At 43.9% G+C, this 23,960-nt stretch overlaps 1 protein-coding gene across 1 annotated transcript in view; it reads left to right on the top strand.

Annotated features, from left to right (window-relative positions):
- PAPPA (pappalysin 1) overlaps nt 1-23,960 on the top strand; it is a 178,841-nt gene that overhangs the window by 15,579 nt on the left and 139,302 nt on the right. Inside the window, exon 2 of the mRNA XM_005145618.3 lies at nt 10,717-11,785. Within this exon, the coding sequence (XP_005145675.2) occupies nt 10,717-11,785 (1,069 nt within the window). The remainder of the gene's footprint in view (nt 1-10,716; nt 11,786-23,960) is intronic.

The following is a 23,960-nucleotide window of genomic DNA, read 5'->3' as shown; positions in this document are numbered from 1 at the left end:
CAGTAATTAGCACTAGGTGGTAATTTCCAATCTTCACTTTTTCCAATATTTCTATGGATTCTCCTTGACACTGGTAGGATATTTTTAATCATCATAAGATTTCCAGCTCTTAGGATTTCCCCAGCATCGCTACATTGAATTGTCAGGCTCAGTGTCATATGTGCTGAGCAGGGACTTGACTTTTCCCCTTCAAAGCAGGCCAGTGTGCTAATCTGAAAACAAGCTGAAAAACAAGACTGGAATCTTTTCTCATTGAAGATAATAAGAGTTTTACTGTTGACTTCAATGAAGCCAAGAATTTACCTCCGGGATACAAACTTTGGGGAGCAAAATCAAGGTTTCCCTCTGGAAGCTGGAGCATTGGCAATGTCAGGACTGTTAAGCTAACACAGCAGACTTCGTTAAAAACAAAGAAGTTGAATGAGAAAGCAGAGAATGAGCCTGGGGTGACTTTTGCTTGTTGTCTCCTTGCTGGGTGGTCTGTGTCTCAGGCTCAGGGCATAACAGCAGTCCGGAGTGTATTAGGCTGTGTGCTGAAATGACCTATTCCTGTGACTTCAGCTAAGTTGCACACAGAAAATATAGACCAAAGACCTCTCAAAGGTAATTAGAGTTCTGAGACAGGATTTTGTTCCATTTGAGCCATCCCCAGCTGGAGACTGTTCCTCAAAACTCAAGTGCTCAGAATACCCCGGTCTGCTCCCTCAGACCCTTGTGCACGTGTATATCTAGATCCATGCACAGGGAAAGTGGTACATGTACATGCTATGTTGTTATTCTTCATTTCTTTGGTTCCAAATTTAACCAGAAGTGGAAGGGCTGAAATAACACAAGAAAGGTTGGACATACGATATTTCCTGCTACTCAGCTAAACACAAGAATTGCCAAAAATCTTCCAAGGTAGCTTGTTTCTTTTACATTTTTCTCCCAGTTCTGTAGACTTGAGAAGGTCAATTACTTTTGAGAAGCATTTAACTTTGGCAACCCTTATGGAAAGTGAAGTAGAATTATGACCTTTTGGAGGTTTGCCCATTGCTGTCCCATCTTGTCCTTTCAGAACCAAAGGCTGAATTTTCAGCTACAGCCTTTGGCTTAATAGGTGTGAATTTGTTTCTAGACACTTGTTAAGACATGGTTAGGATCTGTGTGAGAACTCTCATTTAGATGTCTGTTTAATTGCGCTCACAGATCAAGTGATCACTGATATTTGTAGAGCAGAAACAGAGGCTCAGGTATTTCCAGGAGGAAAATCATACCAAAACAAATGAGATTGGATTCAAACAGAGCAGAAAAAAAAATAGAGCTCTAAAATTATATACTTAGGTTAGTATGTGGTGAATGCAGCCTATCTGGAATGCATACTAGAATAGTTATGTTAGAGAGGCAGGTTTTTACAGCAGGATGTTTCCTAGAAAGCAGAAATATCTCTGTGGTTTTTGTATGGGTTTGGAACTTGTATGCAAGTATGGAGCAGGGAATTTAAGGCATGAAATAGTCATGACTAGAGAAGGCCCAGATCCCTTTCAGAAGCGACAGCAGAGGAACAGGCACAACCAGCTCCATCCCGCCTGCTGCTGTTCACGCTGCTCTGGGCGTTGCTTTTAAGGTCGGTAAATTCCTTGGTTGTTTCTATTAGGACAGGAAAGATGCAGTCATATGGGAAAGCCAGATGCAAAAGAGAGATTTGAGTCTGGATAAGATCTAAGATATTTTTACAATAAGATATTTAATTCTCACAGAGGCAAAGAGCTTGTATGGTATAAATCAGTGTAAATGTGCTGGAACTACTCAAGTTTTGCACTCACCAAGTCTCTGCCCAAGAATGTTCTCAAAATCCAATTAAATAACTAGAAGTGTTTCATGTGGAAATGCCCCTCAATTACAAAGACAAGTCTTAAGCTATCATGATGTGATTTTTACAGTCTCCTCGCAGGGTGCCCTAGTTTGCATTCATGGAATTTTTTGTTTTTGTTTTGGTTTTGTAATCCTGTGGATGTTGGCCATCTGTCTGATCCTGGAAAAGTTGGAAGGTTGTCCCTGTTCCCCAGGTCCTCTTCCCACTCCCTCATTGATCATAATGTTTGATTTAGGTGCCACTAGATTTCCTCCTTTGTTCTTCAGCCCTAACTTCTCTCCCCCTCCCCAACACACACACATTGTGCAATGGTGTAAAAGCTCTTCTCCCTGCAGCTGGGAGTAGTAACTGCTCAGCTGGTTCCAGAGCTGCCCTAAAGCTGCTGTAAAGGTCAGAGATGAGGGAATTCTAAAGAGCAAAACAAGCTATGTTGTTGTCCCCCTTTCAATCCTGGCTGTGTATTTTGATCAGCACCACAAGCAGTCTCATGCACAGACCTCCCCTGCTCGCTTCTCCATGTTTCTAGCCATCGAAGGGGTTCTGCAGGGCAGCACTGGGCATTTTTCCAGCACAAGGATGGGCTTGGTCGCTGCTGCAGCTGATTAACTTGCAGTGCTTGTCAGGCACAAAGCACATTTTGAAAGGAAATGCCATATTGAACTCCCAGTGAGCTGATGGGTATTGTGCACAGTCATCTGATGGCACAGATGTGCCCCTAATAATCCTTCCAGGAGAACCTTTCCTCCTGGGATGCTCTGGCCATCTGATCTGCTCTGAGGTACTCTGACCTATCTTGACCCAGTTTATGATCAATTCTCTCTGCTCTTTTCTAAAAGAAGCCCAGAAATACCACTTTATCATTTAGATTGCCTGGAAGTTATAGTACATACATGTCTGTTCCTTCCAGAGAAGATACTCTCTGTGTTTGCACTCAAGTATTAACTGTAACAAAAGAGAGGAAAGCCACTCTGTATTAGCATGCACAAGAGTATATTTCTCTGTAGACCTTTGATATCTAATCTGTATTTGACTAATAATGCAGGGAGGAGGAGACATGAAAGTAGAGGTAGCGGATGTTCCACCAAGCACATTGCTGAGTACGTTCATCTGTGCGTGTAGAGCAACCCTTCTGCTTATGAGCCATTGTATTTGTGTCCTGCTTTGCAAGTCTGTGTCTCCTTCCAGGTTTGTGTGTTGTGCATGGGTCAGCGGAAGGTGCCTCTTGATATGTATCCATGGGCTTTGCAACATCTGCTTTTCAAGTTAGAATGGCGTTAATGTTGGGTTTCTCTAAAGGGGAATACATTGCTTCAGCTACAATAGGATGGTTAATTCGTAACCTGGTCCTGCTGATCAGTCAGCATAGATAAGCTTGGAAGGTGAGAGGTGTGTTAAGGTCCCTTTGATCCAAACCAACAAATTTATTGAGAGCTTTGCATTCCCTGTGTTTGAAGGATATCTGTGTTTTCATAAACTCTGAACTCTGCTTTATCATCAGTGGGCAACAGTAGAGTGTCTAAAACTGGCAGCCACCAACCTGAATTCTTGTCTGAATCAAGCCAAATGCAAAGATTCCCATATTTATTACATACACCAGTGGTTCTCTGAAGGAGCATGCTGATGGCTGCAGAGTTTGACTTTTAAGTTAAGTAGTATCCAAACAAAGCCTGCCCGTACTGTTAATTCTGTTCTTATGGCTGCACGCATTATGATCATATCTAACAACATGGACACACACTGTTTTTTCAAGCTTCAATCAAAAATAGCCAGTTGTTTCCAAGAACAAAGCAGGAGGAATAAATTGTTGTGTAGATATTAGAATATTCTTACTCCGGTTGTTTGTTCCTATGGTCCTAGACTTTATAGCAGGGACTGAAGTCTGATCCTTGCAAAGGATGTGTTTTTTGCTCTCCATCTAAAAGCCTGGCTAAACCTAGTTATTAGATCATAAACAGCCACAGTTTGTTAACCAAGTACCAGCCTCCACTGGTTCTGCAGCTTTATTGTGAAATGCTTAAGGAGATCTAGATAAGAAGCCAACCTTCCCACTAATACTTGTTTACGCTGACACTGTATGGAGGAGCCCTTGTAAAAGCAATACCCAATCCAAGGATGACCCTGTTACAATGCTGCAAGGACTGAAGCTGGCTCTTCTGTGCCATCTGCTTATGCAGTGTTGTCTGTTCACTTACACCCCAAAGTCCTCACAATCTAATGAGTTTTCACTGACCCTAGCCAACCAGATCTATTTGCAGTAAGCTCTTCTATACTGTTAGTGGGTATATTCTCACAATAGGCTCAGTGAAGTGTCACTAATATGATTGTCCATGCCAGTGGCTGCTCTGTTGCAGCCTGCATGATTTTGTTATCAGAAGGGAAGGATTAATGTAATGTTCATAACTAACCAGGCACTACAAATGCATGTTTTTTGCTGGTTTAGATGCTCTCACCTCCTTTCTTTCAGGCTTTAAGGTATCTCACTGAGCGTATGAGTGACCGGGAATTTGAGAAACAGTACAGAACAGATGCTTAATTTAATGCTAACTGGAAATTATGTAAAAATTTTTCTATTGCAAATAGCCTTGGGACAAATTCTCAACATTAAATAGGCATGGCTCTATTTCTAGTTGCTGAAGTTCTTGTCTTTCACTGCGAAGCAAAAAGAACTTTGTCCGTTGGTCTCAGCTCTGACTCCTATCTCATAGTTTGTAAAGGATAATATATGGTGTGACTTCAGCTAGGTTGGTGGCAGCAGCAAACATCCCCTTTTTGCTCTCTGGAGTCTCATGTTGCCACCTGAAATGGGTCTCAGGTGGTTTTGCTTGAGCTACTCTTCATCTCAGGGGGCAACCTCAGGAGGCCTCTGAGCTGTGTTGGAAATGGTATAGACAAAGATGTTGCCTTAAGTACTCTCTACTTTGAATTATTTAACTGTTGTGGAAGGAAGTGGGGGCTGGGGCAAGTATGGCAGAGGAAAGGAGAGATTATTTCTCCCCTTTGTAAAACTAGATGGAGTTCAACATCATACCATGAAATATCCAGTGCAGAACTCAAGAACTGCTCCAGTGGATCTTCCCTGACTTATCCAATTGCATGGAACGTGGGGATACTTAACCCAAATCTGTCGGGTTTAATTATTTTCCTCTGGACAGATAAAAGCTTTCTATAGGTTCCTGTAGAATATTTGCTCTTTCAAGCGTTCTTCTGTGCTTTGATACTAAACGATTAAAGCATGCTACAGAAAAAAAACAGCCCCAACCTTTAGCTCCCTGTTCTTGGGCCCCCTGACTGCAGCTTTGATTGTTGACCTAAATTCCCCTTTCATAACTGAGTCCTGTCACCTTTGGTTGGAGTCTCCCAGCAAAACAGGCACGGCCAACTTTCAGAAGTGCAGGGCACTGTTTTCCGTTCTGCCTTGCACAGCTGTGACGGGCTCCAAGCACACCTGATGTGTTCAAAGTCAAACTGACCTCCTTCCTCCCCTTCCCCCATCCTCCCTGCTCCTGGAAAAGCATAACAAGTCTCTTTTTTTCCTTCTTTTTCCTTTTTTTTATCTTTTTTTTTTCTTTTGTTTTTGCTTCCCATTGCTCAGCAAAGTGGGGAAACCTTTTGCCTGCATAAAGAATTAAATTCTTAGGTAATTCTATGGCTAGGGTGATTACCAGGAAGATTGCTGTTAGCAAGATGCATGAAATGACACTGAAGTGAAGGAGGGAGGCTTGGAGTCTGTTACTGATAATATTAAAGTGGATTAGAGCAGCTTGCATGGGCGACTTCTGCCTCTCTTCTTTTGTACTCTGCCCACAGAGTGCTACTTACGACTCCAGCAGCCACAGCCTCTAGCTGTGAGTTCCCGTTTTTCTGTGGCTACTGCTGATAAACATCTGGTCCAGTCTCTGCATCACAGGCTTGGTTACAGCAATGCCTCGCGTCCTCACCCAGGACTTTGGTCCAGAAGTTCAGCAGCTGATGCTACCTGCTGTGCTTGTGCTGCGAAATCCTGCCCAGCACACAGGGCCCACGCAAGGATGTGGCTCTATTTATGTCCCCAGCAAAGTCCTGCAAACAAATTAGGTTATAAATCATACACTGGCCTTTGGTTAAGGCTTGCTGCAAGAGGTCAGATGGACAGTTGGGTGCTGGAGCCGTTGTGGGTTGGTAGACAGAGAACTGAGATTTCATTGGCAAGAAAAAGGGAGAGATTGTATTTTGGTTTGCCATGTTCGGCTTTGGGCCTTTGGAGTTTAATTTTTCAGCTTTCCCTGTTCTAGATCCCTAGGAATTTACTTTTCCTATAAGGGACAAACAGCATGGGACTGGAAGGAACTCCATGGGCTATTGTAGTCTGCATGTGGCAAAGCAAACAGGAATGTAGTATCTTAACTCTGTTCATGCACTTCTGAAGAGTTGTCTGAAAAGTGACTCACTGCTTAGTGGGGAAGGAAGGTTACCGATGCCTCTTACTGGAAAGCTGGACTACCACCTCTTTTTTTTCTTCTAATAAAAGATAAAACTCAGTTTTAATCCCTTTGGCTTCAGAAACAGGAGCTTTACAGGGAACAAATCACTCAGACTATGGACTTCGAAGGGCTGTCAGTGTTCTTCTCAGATGTAACTCCATGCCTTTCTAGCAACTCGGAGCAAGCAGAAGTGAAGAAAACTGTTTGCTGCTGTATGAGACTTGTACATATTTTTTTAATCTAATTGCTGTGGGGAAAACAAACATCAGTTTTATTTCGCACCATTTCTTGGCTCAGAAAACTGGGGCATATTCACCAGATTGTGGTTTTGCAGTCATTGGCTTGAGTCTCCTTTACCATGAGGCCTCTTTACACCACTCTTGGTTTGTAAAGGGATATTAAGTAGCTAAAAACATCCCTTACCACATTATTGTAAAGAGTTCTCAGTGTAAATGAGACTCTAACCTCTGTATGTTTTTCATGTAAATGTTGGTTGTGGTCACAGCTGAATTCTGAAATTTCAAGTGTCAACCATTGTGAGGGGTGATTTTGCTCAAAACCAGCCTTGTTTGGGGTAAAAGAGGCCTCTCCTTGTTTAAAATGTTCTTAATTATGTCTGAGAAATAACTCATGGCTATGGAACCTTTTACTGAATTGAAATAAATTGTGAAAACATCAAATTATTCAGTTTTCAGAAGTTCTGGCAATTATTTCACATGTCCCTCTTCCAATGGCTTTGCCCTTATTAGTTGTCATAGAAGAAGTAATAAATTCTTGCATTATGACATCCAAAGTCCCAGCTGAAATGAGTTTCATTGTGCTGGGGACAAAACGGAAAAGTGACACTCCCTTAGCCGGAGGATTCTTAGTCTAAAGCCAAAAAGTAAGTGAAGGGTTGGGAAAGTAGGTACAGCGTACGAGCAAAAGAAGGTCATGAAGAACTGGTACAACTTGCAAGTTATAGGGAGTGTGGGTTTCTTATACTTTCGTACTCTTTTTCCTTCCTCTTAAGAATAAAACAACTCTTGCTGCTGAAGGGATTGTGCTCAATCCGTCTTTTCATCAAGAGTTGGTTGTCTGTAATAGTAAAAGTTTAAGGAAAGAATACTGTACGTGGCATATGGATTCAGCAAGGACCTTTGCCCTAAACTGGAAAATGTAAGGAACTGGAATAGTAGACTGTTTTAGTCAAGCAGCTTTCATACTGGCATGTTCAGTGGTGTCCCTATTGTCACTGGGTTTTTTCTTTCTCTGCCCTCCTTTGGCTCCCTGTAAATCTTGAATTGATGGCAGCTGTTTGAGCCAAACTCAAGACACGTTGCATCACATCAGGGTTTAAATGCTCAAAGGCAAGGGAGGATTGCTACTATTCTGTAGTATTCCTCCAGCAGCTCCATCTGTTCAGCTGAGGTCAATCACTAGCATCATGCAGCACTGGAAAGAGAGAGGAAGATGTTCTTTAATGCTGGCTAGGAAACTGAATTTCCATTCCACAGTTATTTATTAGTTCTTTTGGGGGAATATTCCTAGCCCCATTCAGTACAAAAAGCCAAAAAAATTGGCCCCTAAAGACTGTATGGTGGACTTTCTTAGAGCTGGAAAACCCAGAAGTGTGTTCCAGAGCTTCCAGCTGTCCATCCAACAGCAGGGATCTTGGATGTCTTACAGGTGGAGCTGCTATTGCATGTGCAATAGCACATGTCCTCAGGCCTGGAGACTTTGGTCACTGTGAGGAGAAGGTGGCAGGAGATGATGGGGAGCATGACTGGGATGGGTTGACCTTCTCTGCTTGCAGTCAGAACAGCCAAGGGAGTCCCTGATGTTCCCTTGGCCACAGTGAAGGCTCACAACTTCTCATGGAGACTTATAGGGGCTAGCCCATTTGTGCTTCTTTTTTTCTGTTTTCTTCATGTTGGCATTTTTGGGCAGGCAAAAACCCTCTTACAAAATATCTGACCAGCTCTAATGGTCTATTACAATAAGTTGGGATTTTTTAGAACTTATTTTATTGCTTCTTTGGAAGAAGGACTTGTCTAGCCAGCTGTCTTCTCATTCGTTGCAGCATTATCCACCCACTAGCACTGGACAATACCTTCATCTGAGATTCATAAAAATGCAGACTTTTATGGGCTCTCATACATCTAAAAATTAATGCTTTGTGAAAGTGTTTATTCCAGGTCGAAGGAGGTGATCCTGCCCCTCTACTCTGCTCTCGTGACACCTCGCTTGAAGTACTGTGTGCAGTTCTGGTGTCCTCAACATAGAAAAGACATGGTACTGTTAGAACAAGTCCAGAGGAGGGCCACGAGGATGATCAGGGGACTGGAGCACCTCCCATATGAAGACAGGCTGAGAAAGCTGGGGCTGTTCAGCCTGGAGAAGAGAAGGCTGCATGGAGACCTCATAGCAGCCTTCCAGTATCTGAAGGGGGCCTACAGGGATGCTGGTGAGGGACTATTCATTAGGGACTGTAGTGATAGGACAAGGGGTAATGGGTTGAAACTTAAACAGCAGAGGTTTAGACTGGATATAAGGAAGAAATTCTTTCCTGTTAAGGTGGTGAGGTACTGGAACAGGTTGCCCAGGGAGGTTGTGAATGCTCCATCCCTGGCAGTGTTCAAGACCAGGTTGGATGAAGCCTTGGGCGATATGGTTTAGTGTGAGGTGTCTCTGCCCATGGCAGGGGGGTTGGAACTAGATGTTCTTGAGGTCCTTTCCAATCCTAACTATTCTATGATTCTATGATTCCATAAAGAAAAATCAAAACCCACTTAAAAACCAGCCTCCAGAAGGTCATTGGTACCTTTGGCTTTCCTACCATGAATTTCTCGGGTAAATATCCATCCCAGCAAATGTCATTCTTTATTTTAAGCATATTTGTTTTTTCCTTCCCTGGTTCTCCTCCTCTCCTTTCTTGTGATCAGAAGTAGCAGCATAAACTAGAGACTGGTCTTGCAAAGGTTTTGAACTGAGTGCGCCCTACAGATGAATAAACACATTACCTTCCGAACCCTGGGATCTCTCTTCCAAAGGCAACAGGAAAAGGGGGAGCTCAGAGTCCCTAGCAAAATACCAGCCTGCATAAAAAAAAAAAAAAAAGGCCTGTTTAAATGTTCTAGCTTTCCCATCAGAAGATTTTAAAGGGGGAGGAGGAGGAGGAGGAGAGAGGAAGGGTGTGAGGAGAGAGGGGGGAAGGTAGGTGCTGGGAGAGGGGAGGAAAAGTACAGTGAATGCTCCTGTAACCTTTGCTCTGTTGATACTAGACAAGACTGCACTGTTAATGAGTGATTGTTAACAGATGGCTGTTGAGCAACTTAGAAGCAGAAGATGTTATTTGGTTGTAGTGCTGGAAGGGTTAGGGTGCAGGGGTGAGGTAAGGGGATATTTAGTCTTTTCATGAGGACTGAACGGTCAGAGATTTATGATTTTCGGTTAGGCTTTTGGAAGTGGAGGCCTGGGGGAAGGATTGTTTCCCATGTGCTGATAGGAGAATGGCCGTTTGGTGCTGAAGGCTGGGTTGAGGGCTGTCCCTGCAGCCCTTGGCCTTTGAGAACTGAAAGGTGGAAATGTATGCCTTTAACTTGCCAAACCTCATATCCCAAAGTGAGGAGTGGGTTCTTCCCACTGCTTGGAGCTGTCTGAAAGCAGGTTGAGAGAGCTTTAGGCGTGGATCCACACTTTGTCCGCAAGATAAATCATTAGTGCTTATCCCCTGTGGTGCACCAAGTTGTGAGTAAATGTGTATGTAAGGGGGCAGGAATCTTTCTGAACATGAATGTCCATCTGTATATGTTTGTTGCCCTTTCCTGGTGTGGTATATACCATGTTCAGCACATCAGCATGCCAGTGTGTGTGCCACTTCCTCACTGGCTTTTATTTAGTATGAATTTGAGGGTAGCTTCAACACATCCCATTCACTTTCTGTAGGATTTGGATGATTGAACCTATCACAATTCTTACAGCTGCTCAGTGTTTCTCAAGCTGCAGTACTTTGCTTTTGTGCTTGTTTCTCCTCTGGACCTCATTAGATAGCAGGGTTCAGTGGTAGGAGGTGTGAGTGAGATCAACACTGCTTCTCAAGGCTGTTATTTTCAACCAGTGGTGTATGGCTTGAGTGAAGGCAAGAACCAAATGCACAGAGCATCATTTTGCTGTTAGGAATTTGCAGAAGAGGTTTGGCCTTTGGTCAGGAAAGGGGATTTCCATTTATACATGAAACAAGTAACAACAAGTGTACCACAGTCATGTACTAGATGATTTTATGTCTTTCTTGTACATGAACATTTTAACGTATGTAGGTGAGTATGTGTATATACATAGATATTTATAGACTAATTTAAAGACTAATTTCTTTATCCTGTCATCCTTATTTATTCATATTTCTTTTTTGGGGGCACATAGGACTATATGACAAATGTTCTTACACCTCTCGTGACCGAGGATGGGTCCTGGGGATTAACACCGTCAGTGACCAGGGGAATAGAGACCCCCGCTATTTCTTCTCTCTGAAGACGGACCGTGCTCGCAAAGTAACCACCATTGCAGCACATCGCAGCTACCTCCCCAACCAGTGGGTGCATCTGGCTGCCACGTACGATGGGCACCTGATGAAACTCTATGTGAATGGTGCCCAGGTAGCCACAAGTGGAGAGCAAGTGGGCAGCATCTTCAGTCTTCTGACCTTGAAGTGCAAGGTGCTCATGGTTGGAGGAAATGCGCTGAACCAGAACTATCGGGGTTACGTAGAGCACTTCAGTCTCTGGAGGACAGCCCGGTCTCAGAAGGAGATCTTGTTGGACATGGGCCAGGCAATTCACAGACAAGACACCCCTCTACCTCAGCTAGTTCTTCAAGACAGTTTACTGAATGTGAAAAACACCTGGTCCCCCATGAAGGATGGCAGCAGCCCCCAGAGCAAGTTCAGCTATCACCATGGCTATTTGCTGGATACCAGCCTAGACCCTCCTCTCTGTGGACAGACTGTCTGTGACAACACAGATGTAATCGCCAGCTACAACAAGCTCCCCAGCTTCCGCCGCAACAAAATCGTGCGCTACCGTGTGGTAAACCTCTACGATGACAAACACCAGAACCCCACTGTCAGCCAGCAGCAGATCGAGTTCCAGCATCAGCATTTAAATGAGGCTTTCAGCCGCTACAACATCACCTGGGAGCTGGAGGTGCTGGAGGTGAAGAACTCTTCCCTTCGCCACCGACTCATCCTGGCCAACTGTGATATCAGCAAGATCGGGGATGAGAACTGTGATCCGGAGTGCAACCACACCTTGACTGGGTACGATGGTGGGGACTGCCGGCACGTGCGCCACACGCTCTTCAACAAGAAGAAGCAGAACGGGGTGTGTGACATGGATTGTAATTATGAGAGATACAACTTCGATGGTGGAGAATGCTGTAACCCAGAGATAACAGAAGTCACCAAGACGTGCTTTGACCCTTATTCTCCTTACAGGTAGGCATTTTCTTAAACAAGCTTTTTATGATCATATTGGTGACTATCTGTCTAGGTATTGATCAGCCTGCTGGGGTTTGAAAGCTTGTTTTGTTGCCATTAGAGGCTTTGGAGTTTGTAATTAATCAGTTTTTTTTCTTAGTGTTTGGCTCACGTTGTAGTTATTCAAATGCAATCTCAATAAAGGTTACACCAGCATCTTAACTGTTGAATTGGTATTCTCCATCTAGGCTAAAGAAAGTTCAGTGCTGAAAACTGAAGCAGCCAACTTTGGTCGATCCATTAGCTGTTGGTTATGAGCAGTGTATTGTAGCATTGCACAGTTTATTTTAACTGCAGACTCTTAGCAGTGGGAATTGGATGTCATACAAAGATCATGTGTATATGGAGAGGGGAGAGCCCTTCAGGCATGGAACTGAACATAAATACTCTCAGGTAGACTTTAATTCTCTAGGACTTCTTTGAAGGTAGGTAGGTTATTCTGTATCCTTATTCTCTGAGTACTGTTTTCTGTAAACCCTGCTGTGGTGAGACAGCTGAGTCTGCGGGCTGTGAGGAGGGAGGTGGATACTAGGTTCCTGGCAGTGCTGTTGCACACAGTGAGCTCTTCTGTGCCTCTTGTTATATAGATGAAAATTGGGTCAGTGCCACTTCATTGCAAATGGCAGGGCAACTTTCTGTGGGTGGATATGAGCTTAGAAAATCCTGAGATCCTCAGCTAAAACTGTGTTGTAGTTTGAAGAGGGACATCCTTGAGTAACTTGCATCAGTTGATTACCACATACCTACAATTACTCCAACTTGCTTTTGGTCATCTTTAGATAAGAGTTAGTTTGTTTAAGGAAAAAAGTGTTTGCTGTGAAGGACTTAGAAATATAAACACACAGAAGATGAAGGTTGAAGCTGAGATTCTGTTGTCTGCATCCTATGTTACAGTTTCTGTAGGGCAATTCGTGCAGTCATGGGGAAAAACCTCTAGATGGTCAGAATACCCTGTGTTGTTACCACTAAAGCTCAGGTTAAGAGAGGAAGTGCGAGCTGCTCTGGAATCCCTTCCATTACAGCAATTCAGGCTATCTTTGCAACTTCCTCCATAGAGAGAAGGTTTTACACAACATTATCAGCTCTACTGGAGCTTTAAATACACATAATTAAGCTGCTAAGAAATGTTTCCTTTCCATTTTTGTTTTTAACTCCAATGAGGTTGTTTTTGAAAAACTCCTTACAGCTCAGCATGACTTCAGTGAGCTCCCAGTGAACAGAGCTCACATGAGGAAATACTTGAAATGCTAATGATTGAAAATATCAGAAGGAAAAATAGACCAATCTCTTAATACTGTTCAACTGGAGAGGAACACAACGAAGCAAATATCATCAAAGGCATAATGCAAATTGGATTGTTTTAACACTGGAGTTCTGAGAAGTCGAGGTGTTAGTTCTAACAGCTATGACAATTTTTAGCAAAATACATTATTTTTAATATGATAGTTCCCTTTTATCACTTGTTCTGTGACCAGCATAATACCCATACAAAATGAAACTAGAAGTCTTGTAAATTTTAGTTGGCAGATTTAAGACTGTGCCTTAATGCTATTCTGATGCTCAGAGATGTTTCTATTTCAAATGAAGTCTTTTTTTCTTTTTTGATGCAAAGATTGCACTTGCAGAAGCCCAAGCAATAATTATAGTTCCCAAATCTGAAGCTACATTAATGCGGTGTAGTTGCTTTTCATACGCAGTTGCATGTTCATTTTGGAGACACAACCTCGCTGAACTTGCCTGGAGGCTTTGCATTTCATGGCTTTGAGCTTACAGATCTTCTGCTTGTTCTTTTTGGCTTGAGAAGCACCTCTTCTTGTCTGTGATCAGTGAGGGAGGCCTGAAGGTCCTCTTCCAAAGTGCAGAGCCTGTGAAAATCCATAGCTCCTCCACAGACTTTTTTGTACCAGTTAGATTTCATGTATTTGCCTTTGCACAGACATTGCAATGCACTGTTGATCATTGGCTGTGATCAACATCTTGTCTATGAAAACAAGAAGGACAGTAGAAGACATTCCATCTCTCTGGGGAGTTTATTTGGTGGCTGATATGCTTAGAATGAGCTCATACCCACCACTCTGATGGGTGTTGCACTCAGTATGGCAAAACAGAGCACTTAGGGTTGTGGGCTTGGCCATGAGGTTTGTAAGGCTGAAGTATTTAGGCTAACAAATACAGGTCTGGGGCAGTGGCTTTGGCAGCAGAGCCTTCATTGACTAAAGAGTGGGGATTCAAACCCCATATTTGGCTTTGGCATTGCCCTCAGCATCATTCCCTGAGAGAGATTACCATGCCAGTTAGTGACTAAGTCAAAATCTGTGACTCAGTTGGCACCATCTGGGCCCATTTTGCATCACCAGCCCCTCTTGTCATCACTTTCATTGGCAAAGAGTCTTCAGTCCCCTCTAGTGCAGGCCTTGCACCACATCAATGAAGGCATCTCCACAGCCACTGAGAGCTCACATCTAATTCCAGGTATTTCCTCTGCCAAAGTTCAGTCTAAAAATAGCAGAAGAAAGAGAAGTGAGCCTTCCAACTGGTGAGGAAAAGGGAGGAGAGAAAGATGAAATGGTACCAATAAAAAGTTTCCTGAGCTTTGTGCTATAAAGACTCTTCACAGTCTTCCTTGGTACTGGAGAGGCTGTCAGATGCTACTGGGTTTTGCTCCTTCTACATCATTGTGTCAGGAGTTTTAGTCAGTTCTTCACCATGCAGAGGTTATTTCTATAATACGTTTGTCCCTTGGAACCAACCAAAAAGTGCTGATGCTTGACTAATGCCATTTTAAGCAGGAACTTCCTTAAGTGCGTCTTCATCCCAAAAGAAGATGTATCCATTTCCAGTCCCTTTTTTTCTGACTGTCTCAGTCCCACGCCTCCATTCTGGGACAAAGCTGTTACGAGTCTTGTTACAACAAACTCTGTGGATGCTCCTTGGCTATGTGCAACCACAGATGTGAGATCACTGGAACCATTTCAAGACAATTTTGATCTGCATTGTACGTTTCTTGTGATCCTTTTGACACCTTGGACAAAATGCTCAGGCACTTGGATGCTGTCATTCAGTCACAGTTGTGGTACAACTGTGGTGGCTTTAGAGCTGATCCCAGCAGCAGGAATGGGTTTTTCGTCTGTTTGCTTCCAACTCCTGGTTCTTCTCCACAAACATCTTCCTCTAAAGAGCTAAGATCCTGTGCCATAGGTAGTGGGGATGTTGATGCATAGAGATTTAAATACTATGACATAAACAAGTTTGCCAGAGGGACAATGCGGGTAGATGGGGACTCTGCTCTCAGAGCTGCTCAGCAATAAACATTGTGGTACCAACTAGATCATCTTTCCTCTTTTTTATTAGCCTGCAGGGAAAAAACAAAGGACTGGTTAGCATTAGTCAACACAGCAGGCTTTATCCAAGAATATCTGCCTCACTTCTTTTTATTAATTTCATGAGAGTGGGACAAAATGTATTCAGTCCCAGCACAAGATTTGCAAATGTTGGTCAGCTTTTCTTTATTTCTGCAATTCTGGGAAATTAGAACATGCTAAGATCATACAGTCTGGCCCAATACAAAGGGCCACAAAGACACATTCCCTGTGTTATTTGGGATATTGCTGCTTACAAAATAGGGAAGATTTTGAGCTCATGACACCTACCATGGCTCCTTTTCAGAAAAACTTGAAACAAACAGTGAGGGATCATAGGAAATCATGCTTTGTAAGTGCTATTTGATGTGGCAAGTTCTTGCACCATACTATGGTTAACTGAGCCCTTCCTTTTATGTAGTATTGGGCTTGCACATCAGGCTTCACCACAGGATCGCATGGGCAGATAAGAAAGCATTCCCCTTGAAGCCTTCTTAGGAAAACGCTGATGAAATTCCTGAAGCAGGAAGAGCTACTGGAGCTTTCAGACTCCCTTGATTCATACAACCTACTGAATGCTTGCTGGAAATCCCCTCAGAAGAAGTGACCCTGGGGACAGTCTTTCTCAACATCCACGTGTGCCATGAAGGCTCCTGCAGCCCATCAGTTCTGCCCAAACAAGGGGTAGAGATGAGTTGTACAAGCTCCAGAGTCTATTTTGCAGCACCTGACTGCAAATGCAAGGGTGACCCCAAGCCAAGGCGCTGGAGCATCCAGTGCCCTGCTGATCCCACCCTTCTCCCTGGCCTTTTCCAACACTTGTATTGTGCAGTCAAGCAGAGCTTAGTGTTGTGTCACTGCAGCTTGCTCAAGATTAAGGGCACTGGCACGTTGCAGGTATATGTAATTAGACTCTGAATGCATGCTTAAACAGTCTGTAGAAATCTCCATGTGGTTTTGATCAGCAATAAGTATGACAGAGCCCCACATGAAGAGCACACTGTGCTCTGCCACATGGACCACAGCAGTAGCATTAGAAGGAGGTAGCTGGCTAATCCACAGCCTAGGTCTGTGGCTGCACTTCAGGACTCCCCCATGGGATTTCTGATCAGATCAGCCTCTTATTCTTTATCCTTCTTTTCCACTGGAAGTCTTTTCATGAGGCTTCTTTACAAAATATGGTCAGCTTACTCTGGAGGAGGGAGGCATACTTAATGCCCTTTTCTAGGCGCTAGAAGAGTTCTAAGAAATACTCCTTGGTTCCTAACAAAAGACTAATTTCCATCTAATCCTAAACACTAAAAAGAACAGAAGAAATTCATCAAAGCTCTTCAATTCAGGGAGCTTGAGAACTTAATCCCCTGCCTCGAAGAGACCATTGTGTAGCTCTTGACATCAAGGATTCCTGCATTCATACAGGTATCAGGCAGACATATAGGAAATACATGACTTTTTGTCTAAGGATTCAGCATTAAATGCCCAGTTCTTTAATTACCAGCCCCAGGGCTGTTGAGAAGGTGGAGAGTATCATGCTCAAGAACAGAGCTGCTGTCTTTTGGTAGTTGTCACCCAAAAGCCATGTCCCAACAGGAAATCCTCTGTTCTCTCTGTTTATTCTGTCCTCTGTTCCAGATGTCAGGGATGTTAATCAGCTGGGAGGAATTGCATCTGTTCCCATGCTAGCAACTGACATTTATAAGTCTATTATTGAATTCTGATATAGACAGGACTTGGGTACTAAAGAAACTATTTCTATGTACAGGATTGCACATCCTAGAAGTAGTGGGATTTTGCTCGCTTTAGCTTGACCCACAGTCATCTTTTCCAACAGTATTTTTTCTTCAAGGAACATTTTTTCCCCAAGACTCATAGGACTCATGGTTTCTTTCATGGACATTATCCATTATGTAGAAAGATCACTGTCTGGTCAAACTGCAGGATGCTTGGAATGAAGACAGCCTGTAAAATCTACTGAGCAAACTATTGGAGATCATTAAGAATCCTTGTAGGAGACAATAGATTAAAGTCTTATTATACTCTCTGGTGCTAATGCACCCCACAATAAAGGTCTGCAAGCACAGTGTCTGGATTTGCCCCTCACAGCTGTGCAGCGCTGTATCCTCCAGAACCAGGCACCCCAGTAATGCTCAACCCCTTCTCAGCCTCTTGTGGAGCTCATCCCCTCCCATAGTCTGAAAAGAAGCAGGATACAGAAGTGATTTTCTTCTCATTGCTGATCAATTCAGATATACATACATATTTGAAGACATGCATATATATATATATAGGACTATACATGCACAGTGTGAGACCTATATGTATATATAGGCATAAAATCCCAGACTGTTTTGGGTTGGAAGGGACCTTAAGGCTCATCCATTTCCAACCCCCTGCCATGGGCAGGGACACTTTCCACTAGAGCAGATTGTGCCAGCTAAAACCTTCTGTAAAGTAAAGGAAGTTGGACCTTTCACACAGAGAAGGATGCAAAGCACAGGGTATTTTAACCAGGTGCAACACTTGCCTTTGCCATTGACATTCTTTCAGGCTCCTTTTCTGATAGGAATTTAAGCTCAGTTCTTGCAAGCAATAGCTGCCCCTCAGGGAAATACAGGGCAGCCACCTCCACCAAGCTCCATTTACATCATCAATGAACGCGATGCATTTGACTTTGCCTCTCACATGGATTGCTGGATGTGGGCAAACAGTACTTCAGTTGGTTGGGTTTTTTCCTAACAATCCCTTCACTATTGCTGCCAGTGGAAATGTACAGAAATCTTTCAGCTGAGATGGTGCTGCCTTGTGCTACATCCTGGGGGAGTTTGCTCTGTGCAGCCACACTTCAAACCCTCAGCATTACTGATGCCTTCACATAGTGGGTTCACAGGGTTCAGGAGAAGGGGTGAGGATGATAAGGTGAATTTTCTTTATATAGTCGCAGCTGAAAATGTCAATGTGAGCAGAGGCATGAATGCTGGCCTAGCAGCTCTGCCTTTGCCCGGTATCTGTGAACTTAATGCTGGGGGAGAAAGCCAACCCAAAAGTGTGATTACTCAGAAAATAACAGTTTTTATAAGTAGGTTATATTTTTTGGGTAGAAAAATACCTTTATGCCACAGAGGATTTGCCTGCAGCCTCAGTACATGTGGTGGAAAGGCTGGAAAGAAATGCAAGTTCTGAACAGAAGCAGATAATAGTCACAGACTTGTGTAATGATTTGAGTTGGAAGGGACCTTAAAGCTCCTCCAGCTCCAACACCTGCCACAGGCAGGGAGACCTTCCACTAGAGCAGCTTGCTCCAAGCCCCTGTGTCCAACCTGGCCTTGAGCACTGCCAGGGATGGGGCAGCCACAGCTTCTCTGGGCACCCTGTGCCAGCGCCTCAGCACCCTCACAGGGAAGAGCTTCTGCCTAAGAGCTCATCTCAGTCTCCCCCCGGGCAGGTTCAAGCCATTCCCCTTGGCCTGTCCCTACAGGCCCTTGTCCCAAGCCCCTCTCTAGCTTTTCTGCAGCCCCTTTAGGCACTGGAGCTGCTCTCAGGTCTCCCCAGAACACAGCAGAGGGGCAGGATCCCCTCCCTGAGCTGCTGCTCACGCTCTATGGGTGCAGCCCAGCACACAGTGGAATTCTGGGCTCAAGCACACACTGAAGCCAGGCCATAGGGAGGTTCTCCTCATCCAGCACCCCCAAGTCATTCTCCTCAAGGCTGCTCAATCCAGTCTCTGCCCAGCCTGTAGTTTTGCTTGGGATTGCCCCAATCCAGGTGTAGGACCCTGCGCTTGGCCTTCTTGAACTCCATGAGGTTTGCACTGACCCATTTTCCAGCCTGTCCAGATCCCCCTGGATCCCATCCCTTCCCCCCATTATGTCAGCCATACCACACAGCTTAGTGTCATTGGCAGACTTGCTGAGGGTGCTCCATCCCACCATCCATGTTGCCAACAAAGGTGTTGGTGTGCCAGTGCTATGATTTTCAGGGCGATGATGTTCTTGATGTAGCTGAGAGAGCTGAAGATTATAAGTCAGGTTTCAGCAGCAGGAGGAATATCTTTTCTTAAGCCAATGAATAGTGTTAAGGGAAAACATAAGATCAATATAAAGAAGGGTTTATGAGCTTGGAAGTTCTTTTCCTCAAACCATTGACTTGATTTGATAAGAGAAAAAAGTTTATCCTGAGAAATCATTGCTTGTGATTTTTTGCAGTCTTTCTTTTGTACGTTTGTTGGTCTGTTGGGGATTTCAGAGTGTGAAGAATGTATGTCAGGGACTGGTGTATATATGTATGTATGTTTAAATGTGATAGCTGGAACAGAGTGAGGACAGGAGATGAAATACATGGAAAGGTGATGGAAAGTGGAAGGAGAAAGGATGCAGAGATAGGTCTATAAGCAACAGTAAAGCGCAATCTGTGTCTATTGGCCATGTGTTTGGACTTATTTGGAACCAGTTCCTGGTGTTTCAAGTCCTGGTTTGCCTCCTCCCTATTCTGTCTTCCTTCTTACCCCAAAACAGCTTCTCCATTCAGTGTTGGCTCCCTCCTCTGCACAGGTCAGGGCGAGGGGAAACCCAAGACGTGCATATCTCAATTTATCTTCTTTTAACTGCAGTGAGAATCATTCGTTGTTCCTGACACCCCAGAATCAGGAGAGTGTGGAGCTGTCCCATCACTTTTGCAGCTGTCCACCACTAAGATACACTTGTGCAGAGTGATTGATGAGGCCAATTTCAAAGTATGTGTGATATCTTCTCTGTTAGCTATTTGTCAGGACACCCACTGAAATCATCAGATAGTCTATGTCAAGACACCCATCATCAGATAGTCATAAAACTTTCTGTGCCTGCTGGAGAAGGATGAAAGGTGTGGGTGATTAGAGGGGCTACAGAGTTGTTGGTTATAATTTCCTTAGAGCTATCATGAAATGCAATGATGTGGAGCCTCACAACAGATCTTTTAGGGTTACTGAGATACTCTGGAATCACTTCAACATTTGAAATGTATTCATGAAAGCTTTGTTGTAGAAAAAAAAGTGATGCTGATAGTCATTTTGAATCCATTAGAGCTAAATCCATTGAGGAATAAGATGGATATAGCCCCATCCCACAGCCAGGTAGAGTGTTTAGACCAGGAATTCAAACCACTACTGTCAAAAGCAATTCTGAGTTTCCTTGCTTGCAGCCTGGGCTGAAGCAGAGTTACTTTGCCACACATAGTGTGGAGGAAGATATGGGGCTCATGCTCTGCTGGGGTCAATGAAATCCCGTCTTTCAGTTTTGTTCGGAGTAGATTTGCAATTTTGGAGTTTCTCCGGGTAACTTAACAGAAACTACCCAGTTAGCACATCATTTCAGTGCTCGAAATTACCATAAATTTGCAAGAAAGTGTTTTCAGGTTCATTAATAATGGATGGGTAGCTACAGCATCGGAGTGCTTGTTCTCAGCTTCCAAAAGGATCAGCGTAAGCCGCGCTGAGGAAACTTCTTGGACTACTTAAATGCTTGGGGTATGAAACTCTAATAAGCCTCCCAAAAGCCAGGAAATTTGGAGTGAAGGCTGAAACTCCATACCTAGTGCACCCTACTGGGTCTCTATTTCAGAACACATTGTGTTTGTTCACTGAAGTATCTCTATTCTGGAGTTCTTCTGGGTGGAGTTTCACCTTTAACTCTAAATTTCCTGGCATGTGTGAGTTTGAAGCATACACTTCACTTTCCTCCAGTGCTGTTTTCCAGCTTTAATTTCCTTTGGCTTTTAAAGGAGGGACTCTGGTAGAAGGACCCCTGCTAAAAAAGGGACCCCACTGAAACCAAGATCAGAGTTTGGGGCTTAATTTGATCTTTCTGAAATTCTTCAGGAGTACAAGTTTCAGCAGGTTTGTTTTTTTGTACCACTCTTTTAAAGACTCTTGTGGCCAATCCACCCCAGTAAAAAAGATGATAAAACCTGCACCCTGCAGACCAATTACTTTAGGAGTTACCCAGATGTTTGAAGTAGTTTATAGCAAACCTTAGAATCAGAATCATCAATGGTTTGGGTTGGAAGGGACCTTCAAGGGTCATCTGGTCCAATCCCCTGCAATGAGCAGAGACATCTTCAGCTAGATCAGGTGCCTAGAACCATATCCAGCCTGGCCTTGAATGTCTCCAGGGATGGGACATCCAACACCTCTCTGGGCAACCTGTGCCAGTGTTTCACCACCCTAATTGTAAAGAATTTCTTCCTCACATCCAGCCTTAATCTCCCTCTTTTAGATTAAAACCAGTAGCCTGTGTTCTGCCACCACAGGCCCTGCTAAAAAGTCTCTCCCCATCTTATAGTCCCCTTTTAAGCACAGAAGGCTGCAATAAGATCTCTCCAGACTCTTCTCCAGGATGAACAACCCCAACTCTCTCAGCCATTCCTCATAGCAGAGGTGCTTCACTCCTCTGATCATTTTTGTGGCCTCCTCTTGACCCTCGCAAACAGGTCCATGTCTTTCCTGTACTGAGGACTCCAGAGATGGATGCAGGGCTGCAAGGGGGGTGTCACCAAGAACAGAGGGGCAGAATCACCTCCCTTGATCTGCCGGCCATGCTCCTTTGGATGCAGCCCAAGATACAATTGGCTTTCTGGGCTGCACACAACATAGAACATCTCACATAGATTGTAGTTAAGGATCTGGTGATGGCCATTGATATGTGTGAGCTGTTTGTTGTGAAATGCATTATTGTGTTCATTCCCTAATTGCAGAAGCAGCCCATGTTTGCTGTTGGCACTTGTTGGGTTACATCAATGATGGTAAAATAGTGGAAACAGCAATAGTTTGGAATTACAACAGTGGCAATTACCTGCAATGCTTTTAACAATACTTTTGGCCTCAGACATTGAAAAGATGTGTCATCACTGGTTTGTGTAAGAGTGGCTCAGCTGCAGAGATTTGGAGAACAAAATTCTTTCTGCTGCCTCAAAATGCATCCTTTGAGCTATAGTACCAATAGATACCATGGAATAGATTTACTTCTTGCACTATAACCTTGTTGTGCCACTAAATTGAGGACTTCAGCAAGAAGTGAGGACTTATAGTGGAAGTTGTTCCTGCTCATTGCAGGGGTTTGGACTAGATGACCTTTGAAGGTCCCTTCCAACCCAAATTTTTCTAAGATTCTATAAGTGGTAGTTAGCATCCCTAGCACATCCTTCCTATCAGCTTTGCAAAGAGACTTTCTGAAATACCCCTAGGGAAGTTTGAAGTGTGCTGAAGTTACATGCTGTTGGCTTTGTAAGTGCAGCCTCAGCCCGGGTGTGCTGCAAGTGCAGGAGCCCCAGCCTGGTTTCCAGGGGACTTGATGATCCCGTTCCGTTTCCCTACCGACCCTTGTGATGGCTGTGACATCCCACACTTTGTATGGGAGTCCCTGAAATTCAGCAATTCAGAGCTATAGTCCATGCAGATGAAGACTCAAAGTGAAATCTGGAAGGATTCCTGCTGCCTGAAGCCAGGTACTTTGTCACCGATCAGCCCCTGTGTGATGGAGCTGGTACCCTGGAGTGGTATGATGAGGAACTGTGTCCTCTGCTAAGCTGAATATTTCTCATTCTCTCACTAAAAAGCACTTTGTCACTTTGCTAGCAGACCGTATTCCTCTCCTTTCACCCTTTCCAGTATGGCCCCATCAACATCCTTGTGTTGTATTTCCAGCCTTGACTTTGTAATACAGATCACAGCTGGTTGGTTTGAATTTCCCCTGAGTTACCCAGGATGCTGCTGAAAGCACAGGAAGAGCAGAAACGCTTTAATCAGTTAAATCAATCAAACAACAACCAAAAAAAAAGTAGACCAGACCTTCAAATCTACCCCGTGACCTTTGATACTCGCTGTCGATGACGTCTTTGTCCTAGTTCTTTAAGTGCAAGGTTTTATTGGGACTTGGCAGAAGGGTGGATGGAGGGAGGAAGACACGGGAGGGGGGTTTGCTGAGTTAAAAAAGGAGCCAGAAAATGTCAGTGAGAAAATGGAAATACCCTGATGTTCCTCCAGCCTACTGCTGGAGTTGGGCGCTCTCTCCCTTTCAGGGAAGGGGCTCCTTTTCCGTTAGCTTGACTATGGCCTTATTTAATCGTTTTGCTCTGACATGGAGCCAAGAAAGGGCTTTGCTCTGGGATGCCGGGTCCTGCGTGCGTTCAGGCATCCACAGCTGTTCCCTAGCAAGGGTTGGCTTTTGACTACTGAGGTATTTTTTTATAGCCACAGAGGGCAACTATTAATAGATGAGATTTACCAAAACACAACGCTGTGCAGCGTGGTGTGAAGGGGAAGAGGGAAACCTGTGTGATTTATGCCAGGAAAATTCCATGTCAAAATTATACTGAAAGACACAGTAAAAATGAAGATGCCAAGAAGGTGATTTAATCACTTACTTGGGCCATGACAGCATTTCTTCTCCATGAAGGATCTGCCCCATCTCATGAAGTATGTTGCTGAATTGTTTCTTCAGCGCTAAACAGCCCAGATTACACAAAGGATAAAGATAAGACACATAGGCACAAAGTACCAGCTTTTTCTGAGATGCGGTTAGGCTGTGAAAGAAATACCAAAAGGAAGCAGAGGCATTCCTGACCCTGAAGACATTTCAGTTGATCAGACGTGGGATTAGGGGTAAAATGTGAAGAATTCCACATTGTGTGGTAGGAACAAGCCGATCGGGAGTTTGCCTCTTTGTTTATTGATTCATTTCTAATTTCCATGATATGATGTAATGAGGCTTGTTCCCATGTCAGACTCACAAAGTATATTTGTG

Source organism: Melopsittacus undulatus, chromosome 11 (assembly GCF_012275295.1).
Source record: "Melopsittacus undulatus isolate bMelUnd1 chromosome 11, bMelUnd1.mat.Z, whole genome shotgun sequence".
Taxonomy (NCBI): Eukaryota; Metazoa; Chordata; class Aves; order Psittaciformes; family Psittaculidae; genus Melopsittacus; species Melopsittacus undulatus.
This window is presented reverse-complemented; position numbering and strand designations above follow the sequence as displayed.